Raw genomic sequence first — 12347 nt, forward strand, 5'->3', positions numbered from 1 at the left:
ATCGCGCTCGTATTGGAGTCGCCTTCGCGTCGGTGTGCAGCTTTTGGCACTTTCTAGACCTTCCTCCTGTTTGTTAGCCATGGCAGCCCCTCCGCAGCAGAAAGTCCACGATGTGATCAGGCAATACCGGCCTGCCAGGGTAGGTCCTTTTTACTCTATCTTTCCGCCTCTGCTAATTCAGTTTAGCAATTTCCCGGTTCTACGCGGTCGGATGGGGTCGAGAGCCGTGTTACATCCCTTGATTTCGACGATATGGGCGAGTTCCTCGTCGCCGCCTCGGACGACGAAACGATGCATGTCTACGACATAAAAGAGGGAAAGAGAACCAAGACGATACCCAGCAAAAAGTATGGCATACATCTGGCTCGATTTACCCATCACCCGCGCAACGTTCTGTTTGCCAGTACGAAGCAAGAGGATTCTCTACGCTTGCTGGAACTCCACAATGAGAGCTTCGTTCGCTATTTCACAGCTCATACGGGCCGAGTGACCTGTATAGCCCTGTCGCCTGGTAGCGATCAGTTTCTGTCGTGCGGCAATGACGATATGGTCTGTCTGTGGGACCTGAACTCCAGGAGTCCTCAAGGGAAACTGAAACTTGTCACTCCCTACCTCGCAGCCTACGATCCCTCTGCGCAAATCATGGCGATCGCGTCGCAATCCACCTCCTCCATCCTCCTGTACGATGTCCGGAATTTCGATAAAGCCCCGTTCGCTACCTTTGACATGGCCGCCGAGGAGGATAGGTATACCCCAACCACAAAGGGTCGCGCATGGACCAAATTGGAGTTCTCGAACGATGGGAAAAATATGCTTCTCGGCACGGATTATCACGGTCATTTCGTGCTGGATGCCTTTGATGGGACGGTCAAATCGTTTCTACAAGGGAAGACGGCTGGCACTGGACGCGCGGCTCCTGTGTCAACATCGGGAAAGCCACTCGGTCAAGGAGACGTCTGTTTTACACAAGATGGGAGGTATGTCGTCGGTGGGGCTGGTGATCAACCCGACCTGCTCGTCTGGGATACCCATAACACCACTGATATTCGACTGGAGCCTATGGTTCGATTGACAAGCCGGGGGATCAAGGCGCCTGTGGTGCAATGCAATCCCCGCTTCAACATGCTTGTGACGGCTGACACCAGGGTGTGCATGTGGTTACCCGGCGACCAGATCAAAAATCCGGAAATATGAACAATCTGCCACACCGTTCAGCGCTTCGGATTGATACCTGGTACCCAAGCATGTTCTTGCTCCCAGGCGCATCAAATGGTGAGGCGGTTTCACTTGAGTCAAAAAGAGGAGCTTGGCAGTGTGCTTGTTCCGCCAATCAGGAAGGTTCTCGGTATACCTACTCCGCAACATGAGTGAGCAAGTTCACCTCACGATCAATCTTCACAAGAGCACCGGCGCCCCCTTTGGATATCACCCCATCACGTCTTTGCAGATCTGGCAGTCGATTCTCGCAAGCTGACAAGAGGACTTCAATGCTTGTTTCAGACAATTACGATGGAAGCGCGCCTTCAATGCCGAGGTCTGCCGACCTGCTTGAGAGTCTCCGAAGCCGTGCCAGTGTTTTGCTACACGAGTTTCAGTTATATCAGGCCTACCTCAAGACGCGAGCGAAACAACACCAAGTCGAAATTAGAGCATTCAAACGAGGAATCGAGTCGGAGGTGAAGATCTTGGAAAGAATAGCACTCCTGTTCGCAACTTCCGATCGCAACTCCCAGAGTATTCTCAATAATCCAATCGAGCAGGATGAGGAGAGTCCACAGCTACACTCCCTGAGAAGCTCTAACTTGCCCTTTTATGAAGCTGTTTGGAACACCGCGAAATCATGCCGTCACATTACTGCGCTGGGGAAGAAAATGCACTTTACAGGAAAGTACAGCGCGGCAAGTGAGAAAAATCGGGAGGAGAATTTGGTGAGCTGGACAGACGTTTCGAGGGATGTGCAGAAGAAAGAGACTCTAGTGGACGTCATTGCTGACAATGGATTGCAATGGATAAAAATCTCGACCTTGACGGAGAAACGGCTCCTGTTCGAGATGGCCAAGGAAGGCTGGGAAAAGTATGGAGACTTTGGTGGAGATAGCGATGTGGAAGACGGACACATCCCTGAGACTGACAGCGATGCCATGAGGACAAATAAACTTGAACTTGTGCGGCTTGCTGAAGATTTGAAGATCGCAGCCCAGGAAGTCAGAGTTCAATTTCGGCACCCACGGATTCGATTTGTCCTGCCAAACATTCGCGAAGGGATTATCCCTGATGTGGATGCCTTTCTCGCCGACTTACGCGCGACTGGTGCTGTTGTCGAATGCAATGCGGACGTGTGCTCGTTCGGTGAGGATCGTCAGCTTGATCTCGTCAATATGATGCCCACTGCGCCAACTGTCCCTTTGACCAGCACTATCAACATCGATTGTACGATACTATTGGCATTGGTCTCTGACATATCACATTTCCCGAAGCACCAACTGTTGTCAACCTCTGGACAAAAAACCGAAACTTATCACAAAGCAATTGTGAACCAAATCGAATGCGAAGCATCCTCACCGATGCTCCCTGGCGATATCTATCCGCTCCTTGTCACGCGAGACCTAGAATGTACTGTGCACGCTGCTCAGCGAATGCGAGAGATAGTTCAGTGCATGGGGACATCGAGCGAGTTGAGCCGCGCCGAGATCCTCCTGGGCGAAGGACGATACACAGATCAACCGGCCTCGACCCTGCGGCGGGTCTTTAGTGAACTATCAATGCATGCTGTCCCGACAGAGATACAATTCCCAGTCAAAGTGGTCGATTTCGATGTGCATTCCCTCTTTGGCTCAGAGACCACCTCACTGGCGCTGGATGTTGAATCAAGCAAATCATTCCCTGCCTCTGTCGCTTCCCGTGTGAAGGACAGGCTGCGGCTTACTCCTATCAACGCCTCAGTATTCTTTTATGGCTGGATCGGCCAGATTGTAACACTAACAAGCAATCGCACGGTGGCCAACGAGCTTCTCAAGACCATCAACGACATCCTGGATTGGGATGAGTCGCAAGGGCAAGGCTGTAAGGGCGACACGGACTTCCTGGGACCACTCATACGTTGTGAGACGGCGAGAAGCTTGATAGGAAAGACCAAATTCAGGTGAGGGTTAGGAAGCAAGAAAGGTGGATGAGGAGGCGGCATCAGCGGTGGCTCATCCTCTACTCGGTAGAGGGCATCGGAGGCTTGGTGCATGGTCAAACCAGGCAGTGAATCCTGCCTACCACCTTTTGCGAGCTGCGTCTCTAGCGAGTACTCGGCATTTGTAGTAGCAAGTGCGTGGATAATATGAAGAGTTTGTGGGTCTGCATGAAAGATGGCTACGAAAACAATCGAGCAAAAGTGCGTTGATTCCACGGTGCAATAGTAAATGAGAATCGATCAATGGGTTCTTCATGGTGAAGTAGCTGCGCTGGGGCGGAGTCTGGAATTGTCTCCGATAAATAATACGTATGTTGGTACTCCTCCAACTCACAACATCCACGACGGGAGTGACTTTCCTTCGAATAACAGAACATGCCTTTCCCTCTGTCCTCCTAATAATTCCTTCGAACCAAAGCAGTTCCAAACCTCAAATTGAACGTATTCTGCATTTTCTCTTGCCCTTGATTGTGTGTGTGTACGTCTGTCGCCATCCACGGTGCTGCCTTCACCATGCGCCGATGGGTGCCTTCGCTCGGCCTCCTGGCATACCTTGCAGCAGTTGTCCTGGGGAATGAAGTTCAAATTGTGAGGACAGCATGGAGCTATGTTGCGTAGTACTCTGCCCGCTGACCATCACTAGAAACAAGATGATGAGCACCGCCAGCGATGTTCAGGGATGTACAGCCGGAAATCTTGGGGCGGGTCAATAGATCCCTTCATCCTCGTCAAGTTCCTCCCAGACCACACCGAAGACGACTCGGACCCAATCGCCAGCCTCATAATATTTGAGTGGGAAGATGAGCCGTTGATAGGCAGGATACCGCCTGGCGGGGAGTCCTACCGAGATCTCGAGACAATATGCACCACGGACGCGGTCGCACAAGGGTTATGTGAAGAGAAGGATATCGGCGCGTTCATACTGGCCCCTAATGCCACCGAAGCCTCGAGGAACCCGATCTCGAACGAAGCAATCCATTTGAAAGACCCGAAGGCTATCAACTACCCCATCCGTCGAACGGGCTACTATTGCGTCTCAACCTACGCTTTCTCAGATCACGAGTATAACGGAGTGGTGACGTTCAGGAACTCATACGGTGAACTGCCAGCGGCTCAAATCGCCAAACTCCCATTCTACGGCGGCCTCACTATTGTCTACGCCGTGCTGGGTATATTCTGGGCGTTTCTCTACTTCCAGAACCGCTCTGATATCCTCCCGGTGCAAAACTACATCACTGCCATCATCATTTTCCTGATTGTCGAACAGCTGATGACCTGGGGATTCTACGACTATCAAAACCGCCACGGCAACAATACGCTCAACAAAGTCTTCATGATCATCGTCTCGATCCTCAACGCGGGGCGAAACTCGTTCTCTTTCTTCCTGCTCCTGATTGTCTGTATGGGCTATGGAGTAGTGAAACCCTCTCTGGGAAGGACCATGATCTACGTCCGCATCCTCGCTGCCGCACACTTTGTCTTCGGGGTCATCTACGCCATCGCCTCTATGGCCGTCACCCCGGAATCCGTCGGCCCCTTGATTCTTTTCGTCATCCTACCACTTGCGGGTACCATGACAGCTTTCTATGTGTGGACATTGTCGTCTCTCAACGTCACTATTAAAGACCTCATTGACCGCAAACAAAAAACGAAGGCAATGATGTATAAGAAACTGTCGTGGTGCATTCTAGGGAGTGTGCTGGTCATTTTTGCCTTTTTCTTCATCAACAGCTTCGCGATTGCAGGGTCGGGGTCCGCGAACTTTGTGCCAGAGCATTGGCAGACTAGGTGGTTTGTGCTGGACGGATGGCTGAACCTCGTATATCTGTTCAACATCGCGTTTATTGCGTATCTGTGGAGGCCGACAGCGAATAATCGACGATTTGCGATGAGTGACGAGGTGAGTCTCGCTCGTGTTGTTGCGTCCCGGTATGGAAGCCGTATGAAGAGGCTAACATGATTTTGCTTGGACAGCTCGCTCAAGATGACGACGGTTTTGAGATCCGCAGCATTGCTGACTCCATTGACGATGACGACGAGGAAGCCGCCAACGCACGAAAAGATCAAGAAAGAGCAGTTCCTCCCTCCGGAGGGGGAGCAGCGACCTCCATCACGGGCGCAATCGCACTCGAACCTTCGCCAGCGAGGAGGCCTTCCCCAGCCCCAGCGCTACAGAATAGTACCCAATCCGCACCGCCTGTCAGGCCTCCGAACCCGCCGCAACCGAGAATGTCGTTGGATGGCGAGACCATCTTCGCCGTCGGCGATGACGGAATCGAATGGAGCGATGGCGAGGAGGAAGATAGCGGCGATGAAAGGAAGAAGTTGACCGGTAAATGAGGGACGTGGCGGATTTGGACTGCTGAAGGCCTGGAGCACGAACTGAACTGGCGCGCTTTCCTTTGGATTCTTGAATGCTGGGGGCTCTCACTGGGCCCTTTTTGACTTTGACAGCGGCGCGGGAACCCGGGGAAATATTGATGTCGATGACAAGCAAGACAAATCGCTGGGAGGCCAGGGAGAAATCAATGGGTTTTGCACACAAACAAGAAGCGAGTTTGAATCCCTCCCATTGAAAGCGACAACTCTATCCCGATACGCTACACACACGTAGCGTGAACTAGTGATGGCTTTGCCCGTCCCCTATTCCCTATCAGGGGTCCTCTGTGCTCCGAGGAGCACAACAGCCTGGACATCACACCCGCGCCAGACGCAGCAACGAGAGGCAAGGGGAGAAGGGAGAGAAACAAATGACGCCTCTTCGGAAGGAGAATCAGAAATCAGATATGTATTTGTATTCAGAGCATGGGATCCCTCAGTGCGTGGAGTGGTCTTTCTGCACCACTGCCTGCGAGGCTGGCGTACATACCTAAGGTACGAATCTTTCTTGGCGGATGCGGTTGATCCAATCTCGCTGTTGTCAAATGCCCGAAAGAGTTCGTTCTCGGTTCCTTCGTGCCGTGGCGTGCCATGCCATGTTCCAATCCCTTGAGACGTGTCGGTTTATGGTGAGGTCAGATAAAGTGTCCCAAATGCGACGTTAATCGGCCAGCTTCTTCGCTCGATCCTTTGCAATGTCACACATGGCCTTTGGGCGAGGAGAGAAGCACGTATCAGCATGTTTGACTTTATATCGAGGCTGCACGAGTTCAAAAAGGATGGGTGGTCTACCTTGATTGCCTCTTGCTTTTCTAGCAGAATATCTCCTCGGTCTATCCGCCTCTGCATATCTTCCATAATGACAGGGCGGCTTCGTCCGTTTACAAACACTCTAGTTTTTTCCCTCATCAATCATCACGACAGTCATGGGACAGGGAGGATTTTAGGGAAGAACGGGCAGACAGCGGATTCAGGGGGAACAGGAAGCCATACACATATCTCAGACCTGGAAACTTGTCTTCGTATTTGCGGTTCAATTCCGCCAGCTTCTCTGCCTCTTCCACTCCGCCTTGGTTCAGTTGAGCTTGCTCCTTGCGACTCTGCTCGCTGTCAACCTTCTTCTCACCTAACCGCGGATGGGCGGACAATATGGTTTCCAGCCATTTCTGATCACTCTCCAAGTCTGATCGGTAGAGTCCCAGGAGCTGCTCGCCCACGGCATCAATGAGTGAGTCGTAGGTTTGGAATGCCTGTTCCCGCAGTAAGCTGACGGATAGCGTGTGCAATTGCACACACGGCTCGAAGAGGGTGTCCAGAATTTGTGCCCTCTGTTCGGCGTCTAGTGATGGTAGGGTCGATGTTGGTGGAAGAGATGCCATGATAAGTAAGAAACAACTTCTATTTTGGTCAACTGTGCACAGGAGCCTTGGGATGGACTGCAGAAAAATACTGGGGGAAATGAAACGTCCAAGATTCAAATACTCAACGTCATTTGGATTGCCCTTGCACCACCTGTAAAGAGGTAGTCGGCGTTCGCCGATACATTTGAATCCGCCTCACGTGGTTTGGCGTTGAATTCGTGAAGAGGCTGGAATGCATGACGATTTCGCTACGTGTCGGTGAAGTCGCAGTAGTCATCAACTGCCGGCCTATTTGTGCCCCAACCTGTCCTCATTGTCCGTTCGGATGATTACTTCAACGTGCTGCCACGCGAATGGACGGTGTGTCAATAGCTCCGGGCCGGCACCGTTGGCTCTGGGGAACCAGAAATTTCTTGCAGCAACAAGCCACTGAGCGTCCATTCGGTCTCTCAGGGACAGCGTGTCTGCAGAGCACGACATACTCGAGATTTACCTTTCGGACCGGTAGACATCTTGTCATTGTTGGACACACGGGGAAACGCCATGCTCAATTATTAACAATGAATATAGAAGCAGTGGAGGAAAAGCTCCACCTCGATCGGAGAAATGTTCCCGATTGTTTCAGATCAAGGAACAGTATTCGTCGAGACGAATCTGCATCCTGTTGTGCACTCAGCGTGCAAGCCATCATTCTCGTCTTTGCTGGAGTCAAGATCGGCTCTAGACCCGTGGCAGTCGAGATTTGAAGCAGAGAGATCGACAACAATTCGCAATTCGTGATCAGCCATGCCCAGGGTGTCGAGTCTCTGACAGACTTTCGCTTGTTTTACGTAGGGGGGAGGAAATTCAGGCCCGTGGAAGAGGCATAGCGTCGGTCTCGCTTGCGTCTAGCCGCAGTGCCCGAGGCAGGGATTGGGAAATTGGCTCGTGGAAACTGAGGACACAGGCGAATAGGGCGCTAGCATCAGCCGTTTGGTCGAGAGTTTCAGCGTCAAGCTGAGCTCCACCATCACGCAGTAAATGGGGATTACCAGGGTACATCGGCCACGGACTGTCGGCGGGCTACCCTTGTCGTGGCTCCAGCTTTGACCCGTTGCAACACCCCCCTGAACTGCAGATAGCATGCCGCGCTGTGGTCCCATTCGCAGAATGTCCCTGCGACCTGCATGTGCCTTCCCCTCGAAGCTGCACCTCCAAGCTGAGAGAGGGCTGAAGTAGTTGCTCGCGGTTGGCGTTGCTCTGGCCGCCTCAAGCCTTACTCTTCTGCGTCTCTCGGTCTTTTGTCTAGCCTACCGCTCATTCCTGGACTGTATGAGATCGGATTCTGAACCATTGCGCAGGCTTGGGCCTTCTCAATGAGGGCTGAGAAATGTCATTGATTGGACTTGATGGAGCTGCTGTCGCCGATGCACATCAGGCTGCTCAGGCGGACGCAGGAGGATGGTATGTCGCGCATTCCTTGACGTTGTGCTGCCTCATGGCTACCTGCGCAATCCGTCTGCTGTGACGCCTGCTGACACGAACCAGGTTCTTACTGAAATATGTCAATCGCGACACCGTGGAGTTGTTGAGCAAGGGCACAGGGGGCGTGCCGGCTGTGCGTGGAGTGATTGAGCAATATGCAGAGAAATCGCCCCTATATGGGTTGGTGCAGTATCGGCGCAAGAAAGTCGTCCTCAAATATGTGCCAGAAGGGACATCTCGGTTGCTGCAAGGTGGGTGGACGCGCTGGCCTTGGAGAGATTCTGACTGACCTGCTTCACTTGCTACAGTGCGGCTCACCGTGCAGTTTCAATCCGTCCTGGAAACCATCACGCCTCACGACACCATCTTCTCCTTCACTGCGGCCTCTGAGTTGACGGAATCCGCCCTCGGCTTATGTACGATGCTCGTACCCTCCGCGTCATCATTGACCTCGTCAAGCTCTTCCCTGCGACGGCGCCGACTCAACGAGATTAGTGAGGATGCTGAAGATGCCGTGTTGCCGGCAGAGGACAAAGAGAAGGAGAAGGAGAACGTGGGCCTTGCTCTTCGCTTCGCAACACCCAAGCTGGAAGAGGCGCCACCGGTGCTATCGATGACGAGCTCGACGTATGGGAGACATGAACTCGATGAACTACCGGCAAGTGCGGTTCTTGCAAAGGCTCTTCTGGCAAAGAGGAAAGAGGAGGCTGCCGCCGCCGCCGCAAACAGCAAGGCCACGACCTCGTCTCTATCAGACAAGAATATTCATCCTCCGCGTAAAGAGAGCCTTCTCCCATCACCCAAACCACCGGCCTCGCCGTTACCATCTCCACTACCTTCCTCCATCATCGACAAGGAGCTCCCAGCGACCCCCGAACCGACGCCCCCCTCTACTAGTGAAGGAGAAGGTCCACGAGCTCCAGATTTCGAAGCCACCAGCAACATCCTGCTCGAGACCACGACAGCAACAGCAGACACCTCCAATCCACCGACCCCTCGCCCTCACGCTCGTCATCTTTCAGCCGCCGAATCAGACAGTATCAGCCAATGGAGTAGCAACGTCGCGTCGTATACGACAGTTAAGCCGAAGAAGAAAAAACTAGGACCGCGACCTCACGTTGAGACGAGTCATCGTCCTAAGACGTCGGGAACAACAGATAGCGGAACAGGGATACGGCCGGTGGCGAACCTCCCAACTTCCATCCGTGTGAACAACAAATCCCTAGTCAGCCTTGGTCTTCGGCCAGGCTCTCAGCAGTCGAGTCGAAGCGTCCCTGGCCGTTTTGTGCCCACCAGCAGTCGGTCTGTCAATGGTGCACCGCCTCTGCCGTCGCCCTCGTACCTTCACGCCCCCTATAACGTTGGGGACAGTCGTTCTGCAATCCTCCGGCCAGCTTCGGTGACTGGAGATGTCTCTACAACTACCCCAGAAAAGCTAAGGCTGATGAAGGCCTTGCAGTTGCGGAAAAGGAACATGCTGCTGGCCCAAAGAGCAGCTTCGGCCGCGTCATCAGCCCCTTCAAATGCATTCATTCACAATGCGTCGGAGTCGAATCCGAGCGGGAACGGTCCGAGTGCTCGTCTGTCATCGATTCCGAGTCAGGAGCAGCTCTTGCACGGCGACGATGAGTCAAAGCTGACCCAGTCATCTTATACAACGTCACCAACCATAATGACCAACATTTCAGAAGAGCCTTCAACGAAGGCCTCTTCCATCAGCGAACAGGATGATTGTTCCCGTACTCGCCGATCGTTGTCATCTGCCACAAGCTCATCCCTCACGCCTAAAGCTTTCTCGCAAGAAGACAAATCTGCCATCGAGTCTAACGAGGCTCCCAGCGATGTAAGACCGCCTGCCACTGTGGGCCAGGGCACCCCAGATAAGGAGGACAAGCCTGACTCTAGAACCGATATGAAGGCAGCACTCGTTTACCTCGAAGCCGAACCGGTCAACGCAGGAGCAAGTCTCGTCTTACCTGAATCAAGTTCGGATGTTCAGCAACCGCCATTCAATCCGTCGCTGACACAGGATGCAGAGTCACCGAGGAAATCTAGGCGCTTGGGACCTCCACAAGCCCTAAAGCTCTTGCCAGGAGGCAGTGCGTCAACCTCAGATCTCTCAGAAGATGATTCTTTGATGGACGAAATACAACACGCTACCGTCCATGAAGCTATGCCGGTCTCTGTGGCACGCTCGCCAGCGACTCCAATAATTTCCAAGGGAAGTTCAGATCGTCTGCGTGATGTTGTGGCCAGACCGCTCAACTCCAGCCATTCCACAGGCCGACCAAATCTTGTAACAACGCCGGATGGAAACAGGCCCAGCAGTGGTAGCGTACGAAGCATTTCAACGGCGCTTCCACAGTGGCCCCCATTGCCTACCGAGTCGGTCCAACTGCCTCTTACCAAGAAGGCTACGCTTGGTACAGGCATCTCTAAACGCATCAAAGCCTTGGAAGTACTGAGGACAAAAGATGTAAGCCCTCCGCGGCACCCCCAGTCAATCCGAGAGACAAGTGCCGGGACCTCTGCCTTCTCGACGTTCATGAAGCGCTCATCATTCCTTTCGAATCAGCAGCAGCCCCTGAACGCCTCCACCGAAAATTCACCCCCAAGGCAATTGCCTACAGCTGGCTCGCACTATGAGCCACTTTCATCAACCGCAGGAAAAGAACCACGACGTCCCTCGTCGGACGTGCATCGGCTACAGAAAGGCGAGACCATCTCTGTCACAGCAAGGATTGTTCGTGATTCCAGCAATAAACATCCCCCACTGGCTCCCAGCTCCAGCTATCATGCACCTCTCAATCTCTACCGAAGTCCTTTGATCGTCGAACATGAGCAGGCCGACCAGCCGTCCTTTGATCCGGCCCTGGCTTCGAATCAACCCAGGATTAAAAGCCCCACGAAGTCGGAGAAGGGCCGCTTCTCCTTTTCCTCCCATCGGTCAGGATCTCACACCAACCTACCTCGATCAGAGTCGAATCAAAGCAAACTGTCCAAGTCAAGCCAGAGACGCCATGGTCCGCGATCAACCAGTGACTCCGCATCATTTTCCGAGGACAAACCGAAATCTTCCATGACAAGCAGACTCATGAAGCGCATGTCGAATCTAGCAAATGCGCGAAATAGGATTCAACCGTCGACGAAAGAAGAGGCCAATCAGTCGCAAGTCAATATTCCGCAGGAACAGCCCGACCTAACGAGGGAGAGTTCGATAGCAGAGTCATTGATGCATGTTGTCGACATTGGAGACGTCAACGTACAATTCCCAGAGTCATTTTTGTGGAAACGGCGGTTCATAAGAATCGATGATCAAGGGTACCTGATCTTTTCTCCGCCAATGACTGACGCGAATATGAAAAGTGTCAGTCGCAAGTACCACCTCAGCGACTTCAAGCGGCCTAGTCTACCTGATCTCGAACGCGAAGAGATGGCGTGGAGTGTCCTTCTTGATCTGAAGGACGGGAGATGTTTGCAGTGTGCGTGCGAGAGTAAACAGGCTCAGCAACAAGTACTACAGAGTAAGTCCCTGGTGTTTTGCAGCATTCGGTAGCGTCATTACTGACTTTGTCCCGCAGTGCTCGTTGACGCCCACAGTGCATATCACCAGTTATACGGAGCCGGATGAAAGGCAACAGGAGGATCCAGTCCAACAGGGGCCACCGGCAATCACGACCACCGATCAACTGTTTTGCATAGTTGTTGATGTTTGAACGGCAAGCAACAAGCGAAGGCGAGAAGCGGCGTTGGGATGCTGTTGGAGAAGGAGAAACACATTCTCTGGGAATTTCTGATCCTGCATTTTACGAGACAGTACAAATCTACGTACATACCCGCCTAAGTTAATGTCTGTACCCGAAGAGAGATGTTGGCTCTCGAACGAGCCCTGGTGAGTGTAGAAACACCGAAAGAGGAGGACACACTGTTCTCAAGGACATTTACAATACTTGGTAATCACA

The 12347-nt window shown here is 52.8% G+C and overlaps 5 protein-coding genes across 5 annotated transcripts; 4 read left to right on the plus strand and 1 right to left on the minus strand.

The window, feature by feature from the left end:
• Positions 1–79: 79 nt before the first annotated feature.
• AYL99_02297 (hypothetical protein) lies at positions 80–1194 on the plus strand (the record flags this gene model as incomplete). Its single annotated transcript, XM_018833813.1, has 2 exons — positions 80–139; positions 187–1194. The coding sequence occupies 2 exons, from the start codon at positions 80–82 to the stop codon at positions 1192–1194; spliced, it is 1068 nt and encodes a 355-aa protein (XP_018696437.1).
• Positions 1195–1526: 332 nt separating this feature from the next.
• Positions 1527–3146, plus strand: AYL99_02298 (hypothetical protein; the record flags this gene model as incomplete). The annotated part of the gene is made up of 1 exon (XM_018833814.1): positions 1527–3146. The coding sequence occupies one exon, from the start codon at positions 1527–1529 to the stop codon at positions 3144–3146; it is 1620 nt and encodes a 539-aa protein (XP_018696438.1).
• Positions 3147–3694: 548 nt separating this feature from the next.
• On the plus strand, positions 3695–5521 carry AYL99_02299 (hypothetical protein; the record flags this gene model as incomplete). Its single annotated transcript, XM_018833815.1, has 3 exons — positions 3695–3769; positions 3825–5081; positions 5156–5521. 3 exons carry the CDS (start codon positions 3695–3697, stop codon positions 5519–5521), a joined length of 1698 nt encoding a protein of 565 aa, XP_018696439.1.
• A 947-nt stretch (positions 5522–6468) lies between these two features.
• AYL99_02300 (hypothetical protein) lies at positions 6469–6939 on the minus strand (the record flags this gene model as incomplete). Its single annotated transcript, XM_018833816.1, has 1 exon — positions 6469–6939. One exon carries the CDS (start codon positions 6937–6939, stop codon positions 6469–6471), a length of 471 nt encoding a protein of 156 aa, XP_018696440.1.
• A 1351-nt stretch (positions 6940–8290) lies between these two features.
• On the plus strand, positions 8291–12016 carry AYL99_02301 (hypothetical protein; the record flags this gene model as incomplete). Its single annotated transcript, XM_018833817.1, has 4 exons — positions 8291–8364; positions 8449–8636; positions 8694–11909; positions 11967–12016. 4 exons carry the CDS (start codon positions 8291–8293, stop codon positions 12014–12016), a joined length of 3528 nt encoding a protein of 1175 aa, XP_018696441.1.
• Between the last annotated feature and the right edge of the window lie 331 nt (positions 12017–12347).

Source organism: Fonsecaea erecta, assembly GCF_001651985.1.
Source record: "Fonsecaea erecta strain CBS 125763 chromosome Unknown Scaff2, whole genome shotgun sequence".
NCBI classification, from domain to species: domain Eukaryota; kingdom Fungi; phylum Ascomycota; class Eurotiomycetes; order Chaetothyriales; family Herpotrichiellaceae; genus Fonsecaea; species Fonsecaea erecta.